The 23,213-nt window shown below is 40.4% G+C and overlaps 2 protein-coding genes across 10 annotated transcripts in view; one reads left to right on the forward strand and one right to left on the reverse strand.

Annotated features, from left to right (window-relative positions):
• MED12L (mediator complex subunit 12L) overlaps window positions 1-23,213 on the forward strand; it is a 348,149-nt gene that overhangs the window by 120,513 nt on the left and 204,423 nt on the right. The window lies entirely within an intron of this gene.
• Window positions 1,502-23,150, reverse strand: P2RY14 (purinergic receptor P2Y14). Its single transcript, XM_014569960.3, has 3 exons — window positions 22,743-23,150; window positions 10,718-10,815; window positions 1,502-5,270 (listed from the first exon to the last, which is right to left on the reverse strand). Exon 3 carries the CDS (start codon window positions 5,244-5,246, stop codon window positions 4,257-4,259), a length of 990 nt encoding a protein of 329 aa, XP_014425446.1. The 5' UTR covers window positions 5,247-5,270; window positions 10,718-10,815; window positions 22,743-23,150; the 3' UTR covers window positions 1,502-4,256.

The following is a 23,213-nucleotide window of genomic DNA, read 5'->3' on the forward strand; positions in this document are numbered from 1 at the left end:
ATTAAGAGATGTTCAATCTATTAAGAGACGTTCCCCTTAAGTATAATTTAATAAAAAAGATGCATGATTAAAACTGAAGAAGAAAATCAATCATTGTGTGGGTGAAAACCTGACCATGCTGAAGTCAGTGAGAGTTCTCTACCTGACTTTGGTGGGACCAGGATTTCATCCTCTGTTTTGACAGAATTTGGGATGAGTTTTCCTCCATGAAATTAATTCCCATTTGTTGAGTTTAGCCCTTTGTTACTGAAAAAAGTGCAATATTTTGTTGGTGGAAAAGGAATTTTAAGTCTAATTTGATATGCTAGTGCAAAGCATTAATATTGCATGTTAATGGGAACATTGATATTTGTCCAGTGTAGTTTGTGTTTTTTCACTACAGACTAGAGCAGGTGTATGAAAGGATGCATAAGTTAGTGTGAGATTTATGAGCATTATGTGGCAGATTTATATGCTCGTATCTATTCACTACTGCAAGAGCCGAGTGACTGAAAAAGCGACACTTAAGAAAAAGGTGGCTTGGAATTCCATTTAGAAATTAAGTTCAAAACCTCACAAACAACTTCATTTTCACAGTGCAAGGATATGTCATAGACAACCTAAGCTAGTGAATGGGATGCATGAGTGGTCCTCCTTCATCTCCCTGGGACACGCGATTGTCATGACCAAGATGCTCTTCCAAGATAGGGTAGTTTTGTTAACTGTGCTGGTATTCCTGGAATTTGCAGGGTGTGCCCATTGCACCGTATCCGTGCTTTATTTGGCAATGCTGGGTAAGTCTAATAATGCAGTATATACAAAGAAGAAATTGCATGTCAAGAGATACTCTGGCCATAAATCACAGTAATAATATTAAAATTACTCACAAATCAGTAGAAACCCCCTCTTTGACAAATTCGGATTTTTTGTACCAGGAAGGAGTAATCTACCAATGCAACCAGTGCAGTTTCTCTAAATAAACTGTTCTGTAACTAGACTGATATGAGGAGATCTGAGGCAACATGAAAAATATTGTTTCTGATCACAAAAGAAAGTTCAATCTAGGAATAGGCCCTTATTATGATATTCAGATGAAAATTCAAAATGTGAGGCTGTGAAGGTCTGGGATTTTAGTGTGGGACCACTTCATATAAAACAATAATAAAGAGGGCTCTAGATGGCTTTCCTGAAATGTAGCGTTTTCTTTCTAGTCTTCCTAGGCCAAATATGGCATCTGTCAAGAGTTACAAAAAGCCATTATTGAAGGTTGGTCCTCTCAAATCAGTAAATTTTAGACAGAGCTTAGACAAACAGAGTAAGGATTGAATTAATGCATTTATTTACTGATTATCAAGATAGCTCATAACCTTGTCACTAGGATGCCTTATTTTTAGCTTAAAATGTTTATTGATCATGAACTACTCTTTCATCCTGAGAGGCTGTCTTTTCAGAACAGAGGCAAGGCAGACTGGCAGGATCCCTGTTCGAAAAACTTATGTGTTTCCAATGATATAGAATGAAATGGAAAACTTCCACTTTCAGAGGTGTCATTTGGAATCTTTTGTAATCAGTACATTCACTGGCCCACTGCCTATGCAAAATATAAAAATGGAAGCAAATAAATCTAGCTGCATTTTAAAAAAAAAAAAGGTTTTATTTTTTTAGTATATACACAATAAAACATATATACACATACGCACACATGAAAAAATGAAATACGGGTAGTTTTCAGTCCTTCGTTACAAAGATCAATCAACAATGTAACAGCGCCAGAAACAAAGCAAAAATATCAAACCATTCTTTCCAGGTATACAAATGGCCTATTGTAAAGAGAAATGAATAGCTCTGAGTTTTAAGTACAAACAGCTAGCTTCAATAGATTTTCCTTGCCTCCTAAAAATTCATCGTTAATGAAGTCATAGCCACTTTGTCTTGCAGGTTCTTTAGTGCAGAATAGACTGCATGCCAGATGGGTTTTTTCCTCCGATAGTATATGACTCAGTCTCTGCTGATGTGAATGGGTGTTCACTTTTTCACTTACTAAATCACCTGGGGGTGATCACCCATTTTTCCTCAAATTTCATTTCCACCTTTCTGCAAAATAAGCATCAGTTGCTATGTATTTTGATACACACTCTGGTATTAGATAGAATCGACAGGCTCGTCTAAGGGCAGAATCCACTCTCTGATACACTGGCATGCATTTTCATGTTACACCTACATTTGACAAGCTACTGTATGTGCATGGGCATGTTACCAGAAAGGACGTACTCTGAGATCGTTTGAAACTAGTCATTTGAGAGTATGCAAATGGCACACTATGCCAGGGGTTCTCAAACTTCATTGCATTGTGACCCTCTTTTTATTATACCACCCCAGGAGGAAGGGACCAAAACCTGAATCTTGCCCAAACCCCAGGCCCCTGGCTGGGAGTTTAGAGCCTGGGCTCTACTGCCCCAGGCAAGGGGCTTAAAGCCAAGGCCCAAGGGCTTCAGACCCTGGCCCTCCGGCTTTGGTCCTTGGTGGGTGGGCTCAGCAAGTCTAAACCTGTCCTGGTGACCCCATTAGAATGGAATTGAGACACACTTTGGGGTCCCAACCCACAGTTTGAGAACCGCTGTCCTAGGCATTATCTCAGCCTGTAGAAACAGGGATAAGGATTGGTATCTCTCAAATTCTGCCAGTACTAAGTTGTCCAAAATGCAAGAAAGTTAGCCTCACCTCTAACTCCAAAGCAGAATGGCATATTAAACATGCAGCATTGCAGTATAATAATGATTCGTATGTTAATCAGAAGACTGGGAGACTTATAGAAAGGTCCATTAAAAATCCTTTCTTCATTATGAAGTTCTGTAGATTTTGGTAGACAGGAAATTTCCATTAAAGTTTCAAATACAGGCAGTCCCCGGGTTACATGGATCCGACTTACATCGGATCCCTACTTACAAACGGGGTGAGGCAACCCCACACTAGCTGCTTCCCCTCAGCAGACCAGGGAGATGCGAAGCTAGCGTTCCCCCCTCTCCCCCAGCAGACCAGGGAGACGCGGAGCGGCTTCTCAGCAGACACCTCAGCTTCAGAATAAAGGACTGAGGGAAGTGAGGTGTGGGAGAATAAAACTGAGCTCTGGAGAAATGTTTGGCTAGAGTTTTTCCTACAATATGTACCAGTTCTGACTTACATACAAATTCAACTTAAGAACAAACCTACAGTCCCTATCTTGTACGTAACCCGGGGACTGCCTGTAGATTTTCTTAAAATTACCTCATGTTGCTAAACTTATGATTCCTAAGCTCTACACAGAGTCTTGAAGATCTGAGCTGTTGCACCTTTATTCTTTCCTCTCTTCCTTCAACTGTCCTATGGTAGGCTGGATGGGACCATCTCCAGAATCTGTACTCTTAGCTCTTCATTTTGCTAGAGATTGATAGTCTGATGCTGAAGTGAGAAGTGACAGATCTCTTCCATCCCTGAACTGGGCAAATAACTGTTTTTTTAATTCAATAACAATTGCAAAAAATAGAGAAAAAAAATCCAAATGGGTTGAAATCATGGAATCAAAGTTTGTTTCACAGTGAGAATTTAAACCTGAGTTTACCTAATGTAAGATGAATACCTAGCAGATGAGTGAGCTAACAGTTATGGGTGGGAATAGCACTTCCAGAATCAGCAGCATCACCACCACCTCATTATTTCTCCTGCTTTTTCCTCTGGCAGGTCTGTGATTTCCCAAAGTTATGTGTGTCAAATTCATGAATAATCAGAAGGCAATTGAAACTGCATTTTTTTTTTTTGGTGGAAAACAATTTGTCCATTTTTTTTGCCCAACTTTGCTGTTCAGCCACTTCCAAACCCTTGTTGCTAGCATGCACTTCTTACATGCACCAGGGTTTGCTTCCTTGGAGGCTAATGAGCTTCAGCTTGTTGTATAGATCTGCTAGTTAATCCTTGCCACTCATGTAGAACCATGGCCTTCTTATCTAGGGCTTTCTAACCCAGTCATTCTCCTGTCTGTTTATGTCTCTGACAGCTAATAGGCTCCATTATAATAAGCTAGAATATGAAGTAATCTGGAAGTAGTACACAGTACAATATGTGGTAATACTTTTTAATCTGGAAAATAAACAGTTGAAATGCTTTTTATTTTGAAACCTTGTGTCACTTGTTCCACATGCTCTTCATTTATCCAATTCCTTCATTAGCTGCTTTGCAGCTTGGAATAATTGTCCATACAGCATGTTATAAGGGATATATGAGTTTATGAAATAATTATACTTTCATGTAGTATTTGACCTTCTGGATTTAGAATTTTCTGTTTCATCTGATGTCAACTTGAAATGCAGTTTTTGATACAACTTTTCTCTAAAGAGCTTGCAGAGAAATAGATAAATAATGGGATCAAGGCACACATTTGCAGCAGACAGGAACTGAGTAAATTCTTTTGCATAGAATAGGTTTTTTCTTGATTGACAGGGGAACTTAGATCCAGTTTGACTTAATGTATATGGAATTCTGCAGAGATGATATGGCACAAAACAAATGATAAATACAAACATGATACTGAATATATTGCGATTGATTTTTTCCCTAGTTAACGTTGAATTTCTCCTGAATTTTCTGTAGGAATGATATATTTTTCTTGATATTGCACTGTAAAAAATGATTAACAGAAGAAACACAGTCCAGAAAATCCCTACACAAATGTAGCTCGAAGCTTTGTGCCACTGAACACCCAGAGGACTTTTACGAGTTACACAATTTTTGGTGGTATTCTCTGTAGCATTTTGGTTAGTTAAAATAATATTTGGCAGTGCTAAAAACATGAGCAGTGCCCATGTGATTACAGAGATAATCTTACTGAAATAAACTGTGTGAACAGAGGATGTAAGCAGAGGCTTTACAATTTTGTAGTATCTGTCAAATCCTATGAGGCCAAAAAATGTTATTCCAATATACATATTTAGGTAAAAAATTACAGCAGAATATCGGCAGACAAAAGCATTGAGCTGCGATAGCCCAATTTCTGAGTCACTAAGAATTTTAAAAGGAAAAGTCAGACTCATTAGAAGGTCGGCAACAACAATGTTCTTGAGATAGACGACAATGCTTTTCTTGCTTGGAATATGCAGGAAAATCCATGCTGCTATACCATTTAGCAGAATTCCTCCTATGAAAATGAATAGATAAGCCACTGGAAGGACTCGAGTAGTTATTACTGAGCTGTAAGTGCAGTTGTTTCCTGATGTATTTATGCTTGAGTTGGACATCTTAGAATATTTCAGTCTGTGTTCCTGAAAGAAGAGAGAAAGCAGTTTTACCAGTAAGATAAATTGGATGTGATTGTGTTTCAGTTTCCATGATTATAAATTTAACATTTAATGCCCCTTGCTCAGCATATTTTCAGGAACCAAAGTAGATATCATTCTCAACAAAAGTGCTTAGTATAAATGTCTAATCACTGCTGTTGGTTCACACTTTTGACTGTGTCAAATAGAATTGTTTTGAATAGAAAACCTATTGGTTTGTTTTCATAAGTCCTTGATACCTTTCTGTGAGTGTGAATAGCTGCATGTTGTGCATGCTCAACTATGTTCTTGGACAAGTGGTTTATTGCAAAAGAAGTAGGAAATTCTGTGGGACTGCCTTGTGAAAATACCATAGAGAGCACTCACATAGGGATCTAAACTTTCTATGTTTTGGGTGCTTGCAGAAGAAAAGTGCCCTTATAGCATTAGTTGTGTTACAGGAAAATGTGGAATAGCAGTGTTCTTTTTGATTTTTTAGTGCCTCAAGTGTGGGTTGTTTTGTGCGTTTTCACTTCAATTAAATTACACTTGACCCTCTTTCATCCAGTAACCCTGGGATGCAAAGTTTGCTGGATTAAAGATTTTGCTGGGTTAGGGAGGGAGCGAGAGGAATGAGGTTTGCTGCTTACCTGGTGCTCTGCATCCCCTGCCCCTCCTAAGCATTGCTCCCTGTCGCTATGGGAGCAGCAGGTAAAAGTTAGTGTATTATACTTTGGAAATATTGAAATATTTCATTTTTTCCCTTTAGCATACTACAAGTTGCACCATCTGAGCACAGAGGGTTCCAGACACAGCAATATCTATGCAGTTCTATTCTGTAGGAGTAATACGTAAGGCATGATTTCCGGTGCTAAAAGGGGGCTCCCTGTTCTTTGTCCGATAGTGGAGACAAGGTTGGTGCTACTGGGGATGAGGAGATTGGTGGCTATATGCAGGGGTCGACAAATTATGGAAAACACCACTCGCCAGACAAAAAAGGGACTTGCCACCCTCCCCCACAAAAAGTGTTTTTTAATGGCATAAATTCCTAATAAGAATAAGAACAGTAATAACGAATAAGTTATTAATAAATATCTCACAGGTTATTAATAAATATCTTATAAACCTCTACCTGTTCTCTCTGCTGCCATGTCTCCTCCCCTTGCTCCATCAGCTCCCCTGGTGTCGTCTGCCCCCCAACCCCTCACCCTCTGCTGTCTTGACTCCTGCCCTTCTCACTGCCCTCAGCCTTCCTGAGACCTGCCCCCCTCCACCAGCCCTTCTCTCCCCCCTGTGCCCACTCCTCCAGTAGCCCCACTCTGATGGTGTGAGCTCCCCCTCCTCATCCCCTCTCCTAACCCCTCCCTCTACACACCTGCCCTGCCTCTCTCCTCTGAGACTGGTCTCTCCCCTGCAGGTGTCTGCACTTCTGCTTCACCCCCAGAATCCCCTGGCACCTGCACCCTTCTGGTGCCTCCCCCTTCCCTCACTGCCCTTTGCTCTCTTTTTCTCTGATACCCACCCCCTCACCACCCTCATGCCCCTGTGCCCTCACAGATGCCTTGCTCCATCCCTGCCTTCCTCATGCCCACCCCTTCTTTCAAGCCTTCTTCCAGCACCTCCCCCTCTCCCTCTAGCCCCCAGTGCCCTTACCCTCTCCTCTCCCAGCAACACCCTGTCCCCCCCCCTTCCTACTGACACCTCCCCTCCTGCCCTTTTCCTCATTGTCTGCACTTGGCCCCCTGGCATTTGTCTCTCCTGCACCCGTCCCTTGGTGCCTTCCCCTTTCTTATTCTTATTGTTCTCCTGACCTCTTCCCCTCAGCACAAGCCACTTCCCCATATTTTTCCCCTCCCTTTCCCACAGCCCAGCCTAGCCCAGTCCCTTCCCCTCCTCAGGGGCCAGCTCTAGGTTTTTTGCTGCCCCAAACAAAACATTTCCCCCCCCTTCGTTGTTGTCTTTTACACGTTTTCATTTTGCAATGGGTTGTCTTTTTGTTTTTCTTTTTTGTCCCAGCATTTTAGTCCTATAAATAACAAATTTATCGGGGGTGCAGTGGAAGCACGGAGAATGGGACGTGGGGAACAGGAGGGACAGAGGGATCGGGGTCTAGAGGCAGTGCAGAGAATGGGCAGCACTGAGCTGGGGAGGGGGCAGGGATCAGGGGGAGCAGGGTGCGGGGTGCAAGGGCAGTGCAGAGCCAAAGGCTTGCAGGGAAGAGGGAGAGCAGGAGGTCCGGGGTGCAGGGGAGACATGGGGAACGGGCGGCACAGAGAGAAAGGGGGGCTGGGGATGTGGCAGGACTGGAGCCGGCGGGGCGGGCTCTGGCTGTGCTGCGCGCCGCAGCCAGCTCCCAGGGGCACACAGCCAGAGCCGAGCTGCCGCGGCCCTTTAAAATCAGCAGGGCCAGGTCATGCCAGCGTCCTGGCATCCCGTCCCACCTCCTCGCACTGGAGCTGCATGCAGGCAGCCTGGTGGGAAGAATCGCTGCACTTCCCAGCGGCGCTGTGCTCCTCCGCCAGCTGGCGGATCGGATGGGGCTGCACCGCCCGTAGTGCAGCCTTTGGCCAGCCCGTCACAACGGCCCACCGGGCCAGTCCGCCCCTGCACTTGCCAGCTGGAAAAATCTACTTGCCGTGGGCAAGTGCATTTGTCGAGCCCAGGCTATATCCTTGCCCAGATCCATTGGTCATTAGGGCTGCAGAGGCCTCTTCAGTCCGGAGGCAGAAGTAGCCTCTGCACAGTTATTCAGATGGTACAGGTTGAACCTCTCTAATCCAGCATCCTTGGGACCTCACTGGTGCTGAACCAGAGAATTTGCCAAACCACGGGAGGTCAATATTATCTAGCAGCTTTACCAACATTTTCCACTGCTTGCTCGACTTTAATAAGATATTTAGGGGCAAATTAGAGCACAGAACACTGAGAGCCAGGCCTGGTGGCTGTAAACAAACTTTATGGGGCTGCGGGAACCTGGGCCACACCCATGGTAAGTGGGCATCTGGCTAACTAAAATCATACTAGACCACAGATGTTGACGAACCAGAGAGGTTCATCCAGTACTTGTTACTTGGTGAGTAGGCTTTCTTCCTGTTATGCCCCCATAGAGATACTAACTCCATTTACTTGGTCTAGGTACTGGGAATAGGATTAGGAGCATAGTATATGTGGTTTAATGACTGTAGATATGTGTAGTTAGAAAGTTCTGGAGTCTCAAACTCTTAGGCAGGTATACTATAGATACCCTGTATATTATTAAAAGGTGTGAGGGTGGGAAATGTTGCTTCAGCAAATTTTACATCCTGTATATTGTGCTTGTAAACAAGAGGCTGGTGAAGAACACTATATAGTGCTGACCTTCCTTGTGTTGGGAATGTAAAATTCCATGTAATTGGTTAACGGATTAAACAGAGGGACTAGGCAGAGGGACTGTGATGGGGCTGGAGCAGCCCCTCCTCTTTGCTGCCTCCCCACCTGTGACAGTCCCAAAGGAGCTGGAGCAGCCTGTGGTGAGTTGCTCCAGCTCCTACCAGATTATTGTTAACCATTAACATCCCTACCTTTGTGTTCTGTTGAAGGACAGCCTATGTGCAGCTAGCATAGCTTGATACAACCTAGTTGTTGGTAGCACAATGCATAAGGATATGTTTTTACACTAGCATAATTTGTAATCTAGAATTGTCTTCTGAAGTGCCCCCAAATAACAATTTCTTGGACATCACATCTGCTGCCTGCTCTGCTGCTGTTTTGACACAAGGTTATAGGGGTTTATTGTCCTTGTTAGTAATGAGCATCTTATCTATTGCTGCTGTATTTGTCAATCTGAAACTTTAAGAACAACAGAGAAAATAAAGCTATTTGAAAGCAAAGTTTTTGATTGTTATCATAAGCTTGTTTTGAAATGGTCACAAGTGAATCAGAAGTGAATAGCAGTTCCATGGAATCCTCTTGCTCTCCCTCTAGCCCCCAGTGTCCTTAACCTCTCCTCTCCCTGTGCGTGGGAGGCTGGAACTCAGACACAAACTCACAGTAATTTTAAATACATCACATGGGAAATTTTCTTAGAAAAGGGTCACATTTTGCATACTGTATTTGCGACCTTCCTTTTAAAGAGAGATTGTCAGATTTTAAATCAGTCACTTTTAATTTGGAATAAGATGACGTGGTGTTTGAAGGGTCCCAAATTCTCCCTGTGATTGTTTCAAAGCACCACAGTTAAACCTCTTCCTAGACATATGCTCGAATATCAACAAGTCTAAAATCTAGCTAATTGTCAGTTTTAGTTAGGAAAAAATGTGTGTGTAAGATGTGTTTTGTGTGTGTAAAACTGTTAGGGCTGTTAGACTATAGTCACAATGTTGATAGATGGGGAGGCTCATTAAGGAGAAATAATGTTAATTCACTTAGCGTTTGGGAAGATATTATCAATTATAGGTATATCTTAAAAAAAAAAAACCTTGCTATCGTTTTCCCATCTTAAATTGTGAAAGCTAGATACTTCAAGCCCTATTTAAGGAACTAAACTGATGGGAGTTGCAGATCCTTCATATCTCTGAAAATTTTAACACTTTTATTTAGGTATTAAAGCATCTGTATTTGAAAACTGTAGTCTTCCTTAAACCCTTGTTTGTACTATATATTTTCTTTTATTACTTTAAGCTCTTCCAAGCTGGGAGCTGTTATGTTTGTCAAGTGCCTCAGACACATTTGGATACTATAGGTTGAACCTCTCTAGTCCGGCACTTTCTGGTCCAGTAACATGTGTGATCTGGCGTGATTTTAGTTGGACAGATGTCCAGTTATCATGAGTGTGGACAAGTTTTCCACAGTTTCATAAAATTTGTTTACAACCACCTGTTGGTGGCCTGTGCTGTTATTTAGCTCTAATTTACACCTAAATGTCTTCTAAGAGCCCAATAAGCAGTGGAAATATTGGTGATACTGCTAGATGATATTGACCGCCTGTAGTTGAGCAAATTTTCTGGTTCAGCACGGGTCAGGTCTCAAGGATGCCAGATTACAGAGGTTCAACCTATACTAGAAAATGAGCTATATGCTCATTCATGAATGGCAAGTGGTTCAGTATGTAGTAGGGTTTTGGGGTAAGCTCTGGTGAAGGCAAGTGGTTCAGTATGTAGTAGGGTTTTGGGGTAAGCTCTGGTGAAGGTCCTAGCGCAGATGCTGCAGACTTTGGAGGTTTGTCTCAAAGGTGTGGATCAAGCAGGTAGGTATAAAAGAACTTTGTTTGTTGTCTCTAGCTTAAGTCAAGACAGAGTACTCCTTAGAGGAAGATTAGTTTCAATTTGTACTTAGTAAAGTTTGACTTTCATAGTTATATAGTTTATAAATATATGACACTGTACAAGCTAGCATGTGTAGTGTGTGTTGAAATTAGACAGAGGACAGAATCTGTAAATCAGCTGAAATCAGTGGCATATTTGTACCTCTCTTACCCTGATTTGGTTGGTTGCAATGATGATTTACTGAGGTCTCAGTGTCCGGAGAGAGTTTTGCATCTCAAGGCACAGCAATTTTCCCGTTCCTGAGTAATCTGTACATAAGAAAAAAAAAGTGTTGTGTTAGTGGTTACATATCTTCCTAAGCAGTATTACAAGGGGAGCTGAGAGTAAACACTGTATCTAAGTTGCTGATATTTAATGTTATAAATGATTGTGGAGATCCTTTTTTTGAGAAGCTCTAACACTTCCATTCTTTGTAGCAGGCCTTTACTGTTTGGCAGAGACAAACGCCTAGGGCTAGAGATTTCTTATATACATTATATGGAATTCCATTCAGGTTTGACTGAGTTGTAAACTGATAAACACTGTCATTTTCCTGCTGTGGCTTTCATTCCTCAGGAAAATTTTGATATTGCCTAAAAATAACTAACTGTGAACAGTCTGAGGCGTTGGAAGTCTGCATTGGAAGTCTAAGGAGTTACTGGAGCAGCTGTTGTGAGGGGTTGTTGTGTATATAGTCCCAGAATCCAATATCTTTCCCTGTGGAAACCAAATGAAGTACGAGCTCACTATGTTTTGTGGCCATAGAGAGTTGATGAGCTGGGCTGAACTCCTGTAAGCTAGTTGGCTGCACCAGCAGCTCACCTCCTCCCTCTTTTTTAAAAAAGGAGAAAAAAGTCTTCAGTTAACATCATTTTTAAGAACACTTTAAACAGTAAATCTATGTTATCCTTTTCTAATAGTGTGCTAGAAAATTCACTTAGTTCATCCCCGAGGATAGAAATAAGGTGAGGGAAATAATGCCGAAACAAACTTGATTCTTTTTTAACATCGAGAAGTCCTGTGGCATCTTATAAACTAACAGATTTATTGGAGCATAAGCTTTCGTGGGCAAAGACCCACTTTGTCAGATGCATGTAGTGGAAATTCCAGAGGCAGGTATGAATATACAGGCATATGAAAAGAGTACCAATCAAGAGTAAGGCTAGAGATAATGAGGTCAGTTCAGTCAGGGAGGATGAGGCCCACTTCTAGCAGGTGATGTGGAAGTGTGAACACCAAGAGAGGAGAAACTGCTTTTGTAGTTGTGCATTTGACCAAGTGGGTCTTTGCCCATGAAAGCTTATGCTCCAATAAATCTGTTAGTAAGGTGCCACAGGACTTCTCGTTGTTTATGCAGTTTCAGACTAGCATGGCTACCCTTCTGATACTTTATTCTTTTTAGCTCATTTGTAACTGAAACTATTATCCTTGACCCGATGTCCCTAACACAGCCTCTGTAGTTCTTGTTGCAGGGTATATCTAGCTTTTCACTTTCATTGTGGTCCTAGGCAGTGTTCCCTCTAAGCTGCATGGCAGCACAGCTTCATAGGTAATTAATCAGCCCTGCTCTGTCAGTCAGCTCCCTGCATGGAGCCCTTAGCCTCTGACTGGGCAGGGCTGATTAATCATCTGTGAAGCCAAGGGTATTGACTCCTTGGGTGTTCTGGGCTGGAGCCAACCATGGTGTGGGGGGGGGGGGGGGAGGTGGGGGATGCGGGGAATTAGCAGGTGCTCAGCATGCAGCAGCCAGCCATGATTTCATCTTTCCCTAGCATGTCACCTGCTACTCAGTTCCTTTCCTTTCCTCCCAGCATCTCCCACCTGACACAAACAGCTGTTTTGTGGCATGAGGGGTGTTCTGGGAGGGAGAGGGAACAGCGGTATGCTCACAGGATGCGACGGCAGAGAAGATGCGGGGGCTTGGGGAAAGGGTTGAAATGCAGACAGAGCAGAGTTGAAAGAGGTGGGGCAGGTACTTGGGGCAAAGGGTGGAGTAGGGACGGAACTGGGGCCAGATGGGAGGGTCAAGCATCCACTGTCTAGAGGAGGGAAAGTTGGTGCTTATGATTGTGATCATGTACTATGTATGTGGTTTGGTATCCTCTGATGAGGAGGCTAGAATTCTGTACTGTACATCTTCATAGTGTTTATAAATGTGCATCTGTATTCACAGCTGTCTGTGGATTGTGGTTCAATCAAATATATCATTTTTAGGCTTCCTAACATGCATAGCAAATTTCTCTTAATGTGTGACATTCTTAAAACATAAAAATGAAAGCCAATACCACAGGTAGTGATCCAATATTTAGTTTAGTGTAATGGCCTCAGCAGAATAGCTGCTCCACTAAAAAACCAAGTTCTCTCCAATAACTCATCATTTCCTACCCTCGTAAGTTTTGAAAAAAACCTCAGAAAACTGATATGGCCTTGTGCAGCAGCAGCAGCTGCTGCTCCCTTTCTCTCTATGTGGAAATTTGTGGCAGCTGGACCTTGGTAACCACAAAGCCATTGGCCTCACCCTTTCCGGTATATACACTTCTGTTCTGGGGTGGCTTATATGAAGCTGTGCAGGTGTGAAGTCCTTCATACCTTTTTGATAGCTGTCCCCCACAACAGCGAGGTCTTAGTTCCAGTATTGTTAGGGGGTTTAATTTTTATCTCCTATTTTAGATAGAAGCAGCCTGTGTTAAGTTTAGAATTGACTGTATGTGTGGTCTTATCCATGATGGCATTGAAACTTACATTGTCTCTCTTGTACAATCTTAAGTGGGTGATAGATGGCTGTATCTTGCACAGTTACCTTGGAGGTGAGAGTGATTATAAAGCCAACTGAGGTAGGAAAATAGTGTCATTCTTTGCTAGTAAATTTTCTGCGTGACAATAATATGTTATAAGACACCCATTGGTTAATGAATTTCATTGATCTGTTACCTCTACTAGCTTTTCCTTGGTTCTGTGGATGTGTGTTCCTTGTATAAAGTGCAGATTGAATTAGACCCAAAAGAGCTTGGAAAACAACTAACTTACGGAAATCAAAATAAAAGATTATCACATGATAGTGTTTGCAATGTCAAAAATTATCACATGATCGTGTTCGCAATGTCGTCATGGCCTGATACAAATTTTCAAGAGATAAATGAGTTGAATTAATTCAAGGTCTCATTACAGTCTTGTTACAGAGAGAAACTTTTATCTTTCTATATTAGTCTGGGTGGCAATTTTGATATCTGTATGGAACTATGGATCTTGTATATCTCCATGTAGGATCCATTAATACATGAAACACTGGCAGTCGCAAAGTCACATAGATAATCAGGCTTTACCGTCATTTAGGCTGTAAAATATTTTGATTATTTCACTTTAAAGATTTATTTCGTATTGACTTCTCAGTATACCATTTAAATGTATCAGTTTGTTTAGTACAAAGGAAACTTTGGAAGAGAGACAGCTGTTTAACATCATTTATTTGACCAGTCTATTTCTGTTTAGAATAGATAGCATTGCTTGAACTGTATAATATTTTGTGGTCAGATTGCCTAGGTAATGAGACTTCCTCAAACTGAATTAATCTATTACTGAATGTTTTGAGATGGGTTTAATTTTCTGATAGTTTCTTAACCTTAATTAATACCCTTTTAGATATATATTGTATTCCTTGATGCTGTATAAAATAAACTAGTGGGATTTTTTTTCTGTTACACATAAGTGTAAAGCATATAAAATAGGACAAAAAGGTAAAAGAGGAAATTATTTCACAGCTTAGCAAGACTTTGTGGTTATCTGACTGTTTTGCTGTTCTAGATACTCAGCCTGTGTGAAACACAGAAACACCATCTGCTGTCTGACATGCTCTAAAGGTTTAGGGCTAAGTTTTTGGCTGGTGTATCTGTTATAATAATAATAATAATAATTAATAAAATAATAATTAATCACCATATTTCATATGACAGCTATCACGTAACTTCTTTTCTGGGATTTGCTCATGTACGTATTAAAATCTGTTTCAATTTCTCATGTAAACATTACATGCTTGCATAATTGTTTTTTTAAATGCATGTGTCAAATAACATGATATAGCTTGTATATAATGCACATACATTAGTGGGTTGTAAGAAAGCAAAACTGACAAGTGGCGTTCTCAAAGATTTGATTTGGTCAAGCATATAAACATTTGGTTCTTTTGGGTTTGCCAGTTTATTTTATAGTCTTGCCAAAAATGTGAAAGGAAATTTGTTTACAGCGACATGATTAAAATGCTGGGATTCCTTCTATATTTAAATGCCTAACCACACAATACACGAATTCCAAAGCCATTAAGACACAGTTCATAACCTCCTTTTAACTTAGTGCCAAACAATATTTTCTTAAACAATCAGGCAAATGATAAAACCTTTGATTTCTGTGTGAAAGATGAAAGACTAAATTTAATTTTTTTCTGCCCTCTTCCCTGATTATTTAAGCATTCCTTTTCTCACCCTGATGCAAATGGTTGCCCTAAAACATGGGAGATGTTTCCAAAGATAGCTTGCTAACTAGTGCAGCTGCTTGATCAAAGAATAGGCAGGGAAGGGCAACTGCCCTGAGGCCTGGCAATTCAAAAGGGCTATGGGCTCTTGGCTACTGCAGTTGCTGTAGCCAGAGCTGCCAGCAGTGGGTCCTTAAATTGTCGCTGGAGCCCAGCGCTGTATACTCCAGAGCCTTCGTGGCTGCACTCCAGGCAACACTGAAGGGAATTTGGAGTTGGCCTTCCCTCCATCTGGCCTAGGAGCCCAGCAATTCTGTTGGTACCCTTGTGAATAGGTGATACAATTCATAGGTGAAAGAATTGTTGAGAGCAGTTATTGGCTCTGAAATACTCTCTGAATGGGAAAATAGGGTCTACCTAGGCTGGCAAGACTAGGACAAATGTTAAATGTGAGTGCCATGGTGCCATGTGAAGCCCTAGATACAAAATAGAAGCTTTTTAAAGCCGTAAACATTCTACTGCAGTTACAAATCATGCTGCAGCCCGTGTTTTGAAGTATACCAAATTTTAAAATACATTTTGTATCATAGTTGTGATAATACAAAATGTCCTGGAGTATATACTGGTAGGCCCCAGCCATCCTTGGGTGCTTAAGTGCCTGGAGAGACAGTTCAGATCACCCTGTTCTCAAAATACAGACCTCTACCACTTCTGCTAAATGAGGCTCCTCTTTAGTCATCCAGCCGAAGGCCTTTAGCAGCTGAGTAGTTCTGATACTTTTTAGCAGAGAGCCATGGTACACATACACACTGGACAGTGCTTGATGGACCTGCCTACAGGAGAAAAATTAATCAATCTGGAGAGTGATATTTAATGCTGTGTTCTCCTTGATTGATTTGGGCTTGAAAGTGGTTTAACTGCATGAGAAGATCATGGTGTTTAAGGCCAGAAGGGATGACCAGATCCTCTGGTCTGACGTCCTGAATATCACAGGTCAATCATGACCACCCTGCATCTGCACTCTGAGCTCAGCAACTGAATTGAGACCACAGTATTACAATCCAGAGTAGATTAAACTATTATACGCCACAGGAAGAAAATAGGAAGGACTGAATTTCACCAATGCCAGAGGCTCCTGGGAGGGCAGAGAATTGATTACGTGAAATTTACCCAGATGTTCTTTGGCAAGTGACCCCATGCCCCTGTTGTATCATGCAAGCAAGGTAATAACAAACTTCAACAAAGGTGAAACCTCTCTACACAGCTGCTGCTGCTCCCTTTTGTAGCTCTCACTCAGGCCTGGCCCATCTCCTCCCCCCTCCTTCCTGTTTCCTGTGCTTCCAGATTCCCAACAGCCAGTGCTTCCAGTTCTAATAATTACAAACAGCATCTAAAACACAACAGCCCCACACTGTAGAGGACGATAAACCCCCCATATTACTGTCAGTCTGATTTGGGGGACAATTGCTTCCTGACCCCACATATGGCTATCAGTTGGACCCCCTGATGTGAGCAAGTAGCTTGTAGGATAGAATTCTCAGTGCCGCCTCAGAACACTGGTCCACACTGACCAGTGTCTTGTCTCTAGCTGTGACCATCTTTGATGTTTCAGACAAAGGAGACATGCTCTCTTCCTCCCTCTCCTCACCCCCAAGAATACATTTGTGTGGAAGGGTCCTTCCTGAACCCTGCAAGCAACCAACTGAAGCATGAGATTTTTAGGAACAAAACAAATGAGTCAAAATAGATCCAGCATAGTTACAGAAAAATCCTTGTTTACCTTGACTAACTTGAGTTAAAAGCACAACTGCCATGTCTACAGTAGGATTTTAATGTGTGCTAGCATATTGGTTATGTTTAAAACAACACATTATTTTCCTAGTGTATATGTGCCTTTGAGGTTAAAAGATGAGAGAGCTCCTATTGCTGAAAAACATTCAGTATTTGTTTTCCTAAAGTAAAGAAGGTCTGCAATAGCCACATGGATGATTGGGAATTTAATCTCTAGCAACGTTGTATTAAGTAAACCTCTTTCTTTCCTTGCTTCTGAACCTTCTAACTTTGTACCATGGTATGCTAAACATTTAAGTTCTCATCATAACCTCATCATGATTTCATCGTAACTCACTGGTTTCACAGCATGCTGACACACCACTTTTAGCCATGCTTCTCTGTAGGAGTTTGCAGTGTAGGTGTTCCCTTATGTGGGCATGGAGGACAAATGCACTACATGCCCCTCCTTTTCCTCTAGTGCAGGTATAAATAGCTATGAAGACAGTGAGGCACTGCTTAGGTGAGTAGAAACTTCCTTGAACCCTTTAGGGCATGTTCCTTGCACAGCCCTCTAGAAACTCAAACAGCAATGCTTCCACCATCTACACTGTTTTTGGCAGCATCCTCGCTGCCTGAGCCTTTCCCTGCATCCAGAGCTGTTCACTGTTGCATATAGCTGTATACCGCAGTGTGGATGCCGTGTGCTTTTCACTGCAATAGGTGGCTACACATGCTGTGTACACAGCCACTAGTGATGCACAAGATATGCATACACTAAGTAGGGTCAATGAAGATTTACTGTAAGCTAGCATGGAAATCTCTCTAGATTCTTCAACTGGTCATAGTTTGGGCCTGCTTTCTTAAGGATAAATTCCATAATGAATTAACCATTTTCAGTTCATGTTTACACTAGCTTTTTATTTTCATAATCAAAGGTATAAAACACCTTGTACCCTGGTGACTGATGTCCAAGGATAATAGTTTAGAAAACTGGTTTACAGTTAGTAAGGGAAGTGTTGCATAAAAGAACTTTCCCTTCACTTAATAATGATTAACCTGGTAATTTTATTCTTTAATGTAATGGGCTTGTGCTAATTTTGTCAGCAACAAGTTTTGTTCATCGATTTGTAAGCATTTATAAATGGCTGGGCAGCTGTGACTACTGCTTGTCTAGCTCTCCCTTATACTCTTATTAAGCCCTTCTGTTCCCTCCATCTTTCTCTGTATCCACCTCTTGCCTCTCATACTTCATTAAGATTGTAAGCTCTGTGGGAACATAGACCAGTCCATTAGATGCTATTGTAGTTGAGAAAAAATATTTTATTTATCTGACCTTGCACATCTTGCTCTGTCAGATTTTTTTATTTTTAATACAAGTCAAAAGAACTACAGTAATTGTAGATTCCTAAATTTTGTTTTAGTGATCAATTATTTCTTGCTATCTCCTTTAAGAGAATCGGTTCATATTTTTTTTCTCATCTCATTGCAACTTTTGCCATAACCGAAGTAGTATAAAGTATGTATAAAAATAATACAGTGTATTACTACAGTCTTTTAAAATACTCTGGGTATTGACTAGTCATTGAGTCATTTGAAATACTCTGTATTGGCTAGTCATTCCATTTGGTTGTCACAAATTTCAAGGCCATAAAAAGAGAAAATGGGAACATGCAATAAATCAAATTATAGGATTCCTGAAAAGCCAAAATAAGTTTTTTCTCACTGGACGATGTAAAAAATATTATTGAGAGAATGTAGCAAGTACATGAACATGTTCAATGCAAAGCCTCTATTTACAAAAAAATTCTGCTGATTGACAGACATGGAGATACCATTAGAAAATTTTAATTCTTCACTATTCTGTGTTATCTGGCTGCCTTTTGCAGGAGGAGGGATGATGGGGGATGAAGACTTAAGTGGTAGTTATTTTGACTCCTTTGATCATTAGCCGACCGGATGGAAATGACTCTAGGTGATTGCTGACCTAGGATGAATTTGAACAGATGATATAAAGGCATCAAACTCAATTTAACATGACCAATGCCTGGTGTCATCCAACCCCCTCACTTCCCTTCCTGTCAAAGATCGTAATCAATAAAAAAAAAAACCCAACTATTTCTGTTGTCTTGGTAATGTATTGCTATATGAGCATTGTCAAATGCAGTGCTCTGCTTCTTATAGTAGTTTTCCCTGTGGCTGCAGATCTAACAAAAATAGGATGCCATGCTGGGAGGCCATAAATAGGAGGCCTCATACAGAACAGTTTTGGAAAGAATTAGTCTTATGTTGTAGCTTTTAAAGGAGCTTTTTCAACAAATGGTAAAGAAGAAAGTCTTGAGCTTCAACCTACATATTCCTTTGTTAAAACTATATTGTCTATTTTTTATTATAATAACCTTTAAGGTTAAGTATTTTCCTCTGAATAGCATTGTCAACACTGAGAGAGAATACAGAAATACAGAACAAAATTAATCTGATGTGTCTGGGTTTTTGTGTACATGGAGTATAAATGAATGCCTGTTTCCAAACAGATACAAAATATCCGTGTGTCCAAATATATGCCTATATCACAATTGAAAGTGCGATTGCATTATGCAGACACTTATGTACATTAGCTTTAATTTTAGCAGTAAAGATATGGTGACGTGGACCCTGGTGTGGGTCAGCAGCCAAAATATGTACCAAGAGCCCCTATTGGCTATTTGTGCTAGTTAGATTAAAGCTAGTGTGAGTCTGTCTCCTTGCCTACTTTAACTCTGGTGTCGTTCCTAGGCAGCATGTAGACTGAGGTTTGTTCTGTTTCTTTTACCCTCAACAATGTTGCTACCATAGATATTCAGTCAAGAGAGCGATGCTGTATATAGTCATTTTTATGTCCTGCTAGATCAAACAACTGATACTGACTTGAAAGAATACAGGAAATGTAATTAGATGACTTGTTTGATTTTTCAGAGATACTAATCACCTGCAGCTTTCATTGATTTCAGCTAAAGTTATGAGTATTCAGTGCTTTTAGGACTTAAGTGAAATTGTTACTGCCATAGTTTGAGAGGGGTAGCCATATTAGTCTGTAACCGGAAAAACTTAAAAAACAATGAATAGTATAGAAGCACCTTTAAAGACTAATAAAAATGTAGATGGAATCATGAGCTAAGTGGATTGTGCCCATAAAAGCTCATGATACCATCTACATTTTGTATTCATCTCTAAGGTGCTGTTACAAACTATGGTGGTATTAATTGTCCATGTTGTTTTTATTAATACATTGGCATCTGCAGATGTTGACCATAGACAATGGGGATTATACCTTGTGGGGGAAAGGAACATGAGTACAGAAGATAAGTAAGCAAGGTAGTAAAACTCATTAGTTTTCCTTACTGATGTTGCTATGTGCTTGCTTACTTCTCTACAATTGCTACTATAATATAGGAGTCGATAGGATATAGCATTTTGTAAAATTGGAGATGGAGCAGAAAGAAGGCCAAATTCTGCACTAATTTAAGATCAGGCCTTTGTTGAAATTGACATGCTAATAGTGTAAATTATCATGGAATTTGGTCCATCGGTAAATACGTAGTCAGTATGTGTATAAACAGTCACCTTCTGAGTGTTTCTGTCCATCTCTCCTCCTGCTCCCCTGTGAAATTATATAAACGTGCTGGGAAAAAAAATGTTGGTTGGGTAAAGATGACTCTTAAGTTGATGTGGCAATAGAAAGCCTGCCATTTACACTAGGTGTATTTAATATGGATAGTCTTATTACTTTACAAACCACACTTATTTATTTAATTTAGGATATAACCGATTATAACTTGACTGGTATTTATGATGGTTTCTTATACTTGGAAGGGAAAAGCAGGAGGGTATAGAAATCAATTGCTGTAGATACAGTTAATTTTCTCCTTAAAAATAGAATATCAAATTCACTGGAAGCTAGAACAAAGCTCAGGTAGTTGGGGATGGAGGACACCTAAATAATTGCTTGGTCACTGCAGTATGTGCTTGTAGCCAGTTCATTTGTTCTTACAGACCAAGATTACCAATCAACACAGGCCCATATGCAGGAGGTGTGTGAAGGGTGCAAGAGCACCCCCAATGTTTTCCAGATAAGCATGCTTTGGCCGGCCAGGGGAAGGCGGGAGCAGCTCGCTGCCTGAGCCTTCCTCCCCCATGCTCTGGCTGTCCTGGGGAAAAGCTGGGGGTGATTTTCCTGCTTACTTGGAGAACCATGGGGAGTGCATTCCCACCCTTGTGGTCCACATTTACAAAAAAAAAGCTTCCTCCCCCCCCCCCCCCCCCCCCCGACTGTGTATGGGCCTGACACAGCATCCTTGCTTTTCCTCTTCAGATTGTAAACTTGTCTCATTTGGCTGATAGAATTTGATTTTTTTTTGGAGAGTTAGTTTTATTTTTGTTTCTGAATTTTAGTCTAGGCTCAGTAGTAATCAAATAGACTATATGATCAAAAGGCTAGATTTATGGATCTGTGTAAACCCCTGTACACTCAGTCATTACTTCAGGGATCCTTTTTGTTTGCATGTAGCGCTATTTGTAGCATCTATTTAGCCTAAATACTGGATATTTGAATTAAGCTTTGAAACATTGCTGTCAGCCATAAGGTATTTCATTAATTGGAAATTAGGAGGAGTAAGGGGAAAAGATGATGTGGGAATAAAGGGTACGTCTAGACTACAGGCTTTTGTCAACAGAAGTTTTGTCGACAGATACTGTCGACAAAGCTTCTGTCGACAAAGAGCGTCTAGACTACATTCAGTTCTGTCGACAAAGCAAGCTGCTTTGTCGACAAAACCCTGTAGTCTAGACACAACCCTAGATGCAATAACACCTTCTGTCGACAGAACTCTGTCGACAAAAGGCATTATGCCTCGTAAAATGAGGTTTACCAGCGTCGACAAAACTGCTGAGTTCTGTCGACGTTATGTCGACAGAACTCAGCGGTAGTGCAGACGCAGGTTCAGTTTTGTCGACAAAAGTCCACTTTTGTCGACAAAACCCTGTAGTCTAGACACACCCATAGTGTGTATACAGTGATCCTGACCCTTAGCATCAGAGGATTAAAGATATATAATTTAGTTTTTAGAAATATCAGCCAATTTTGGTTCCTTTAAGTCATGTAAAACACTTCATGTGAACTAACAATTTTACTATCCTTGAAAGCAAACATTTGAGGATATAAGAGGTATTTTAAAAAATACAAATGAGAAGGAATTATTTTTATAATTTCATGTCTGAATAATACATGTAACTACTTTCATAAAACTCCTTGACTTAATATAAAATCATCAGACAATGGACACCTTCCTGAATTTTAAACATTTATATTCTGTTGGTCATAGAAAACTAAACGAAATCTGAAAAGCACTGCTTAAAAGAACAAAATAAAACAAACAAACAAAAATACACAAGTTAGCAATTACATTTTAAAACAACATATAAACATGGAAAAGTCCTTACTTGTGTATCTGTAGGAGGTTAAACTAGATGATCACAATGGTCTGTGTTCTTACCTGTGCTATTTTATAGTGTCATTGTGAGTACCATTGATAAATACGTGGAAATGTGTTTTTTTTTGGCTTGCTCTACGTGCAGTATTTGCACGCCAATGGCTATTGATATTATAATAGTTTTGCTTGTGGTTTGTACGCTGTGTGATTGGCTTCCTGCTCTCCTTTACTTTTATAATTTTAAAACATTTTCTTAAACCTAATAATTGAAATGTTTGTATAGTAACAAAAATGTAAGACTGTACAAAATATATTTTAAAAGGTGCACAATTAAAATGATCTTTTAATAAGAAAAGCAATTAAATATAAAACTTTACATATGATTGTTGTTGCTAATTTAAGAGCAGAAATATATTTCAGAAGAAATCCTATATGAATGTATTGGAATATATTAAAGCAAAACGTTTTAATTATAGCAATTTCTTTCACTTACCATTATTGTGTGACTTTCTTTGTGGTATCCATTAATGGTACTCCTCAGCAATCAGATGTATTTTGTTCTTGATTGAAATATGCTTCACTCTGTTTTGGTCATAATCTTCTTAAGTAGTGGTAGTTTTTTAAACTGCTAATTTAATTCCCAAACTGAAGAATTTAAAGGCTGGTTCGCATTGTCTTAATTCTTTAAACAAATGTGGTTTAAATATCAGAAACTGCAGATGGCCAATAGTATGTCATTGTTCTTAGATGTACTTCCAAAGACTGGTATTCAGAAGTTACAAATTTTCAAAGTCTGGCAAAACACTATATGATATGAAGCTGAGCTTTAAAAATAATTGTTCTCATGCGTAGCTGTGACTCTCTCTAAGAAGTTACTAAACAGCTTCTGTATTTATTAGTGGAAGTGCTCTAAACTGGAGGTCACGGGTTGCATTGCAGTTGCTTGGAGTGTATTGCGAAAATC

This window comes from Pelodiscus sinensis, chromosome 10, assembly GCF_049634645.1.
Source record: "Pelodiscus sinensis isolate JC-2024 chromosome 10, ASM4963464v1, whole genome shotgun sequence".
NCBI lineage: Eukaryota > Metazoa > Chordata > Testudines > Trionychidae > Pelodiscus > Pelodiscus sinensis.

Bases quoted from the DNA above. Each gene is read 5' to 3' on its own strand.
- P2RY14 (XM_014569960.3), bottom strand. From the start codon at position 5,246: ATGTCCAACTCAAGCATAAATACATCAGGAAACAACTGCACTTACAGC.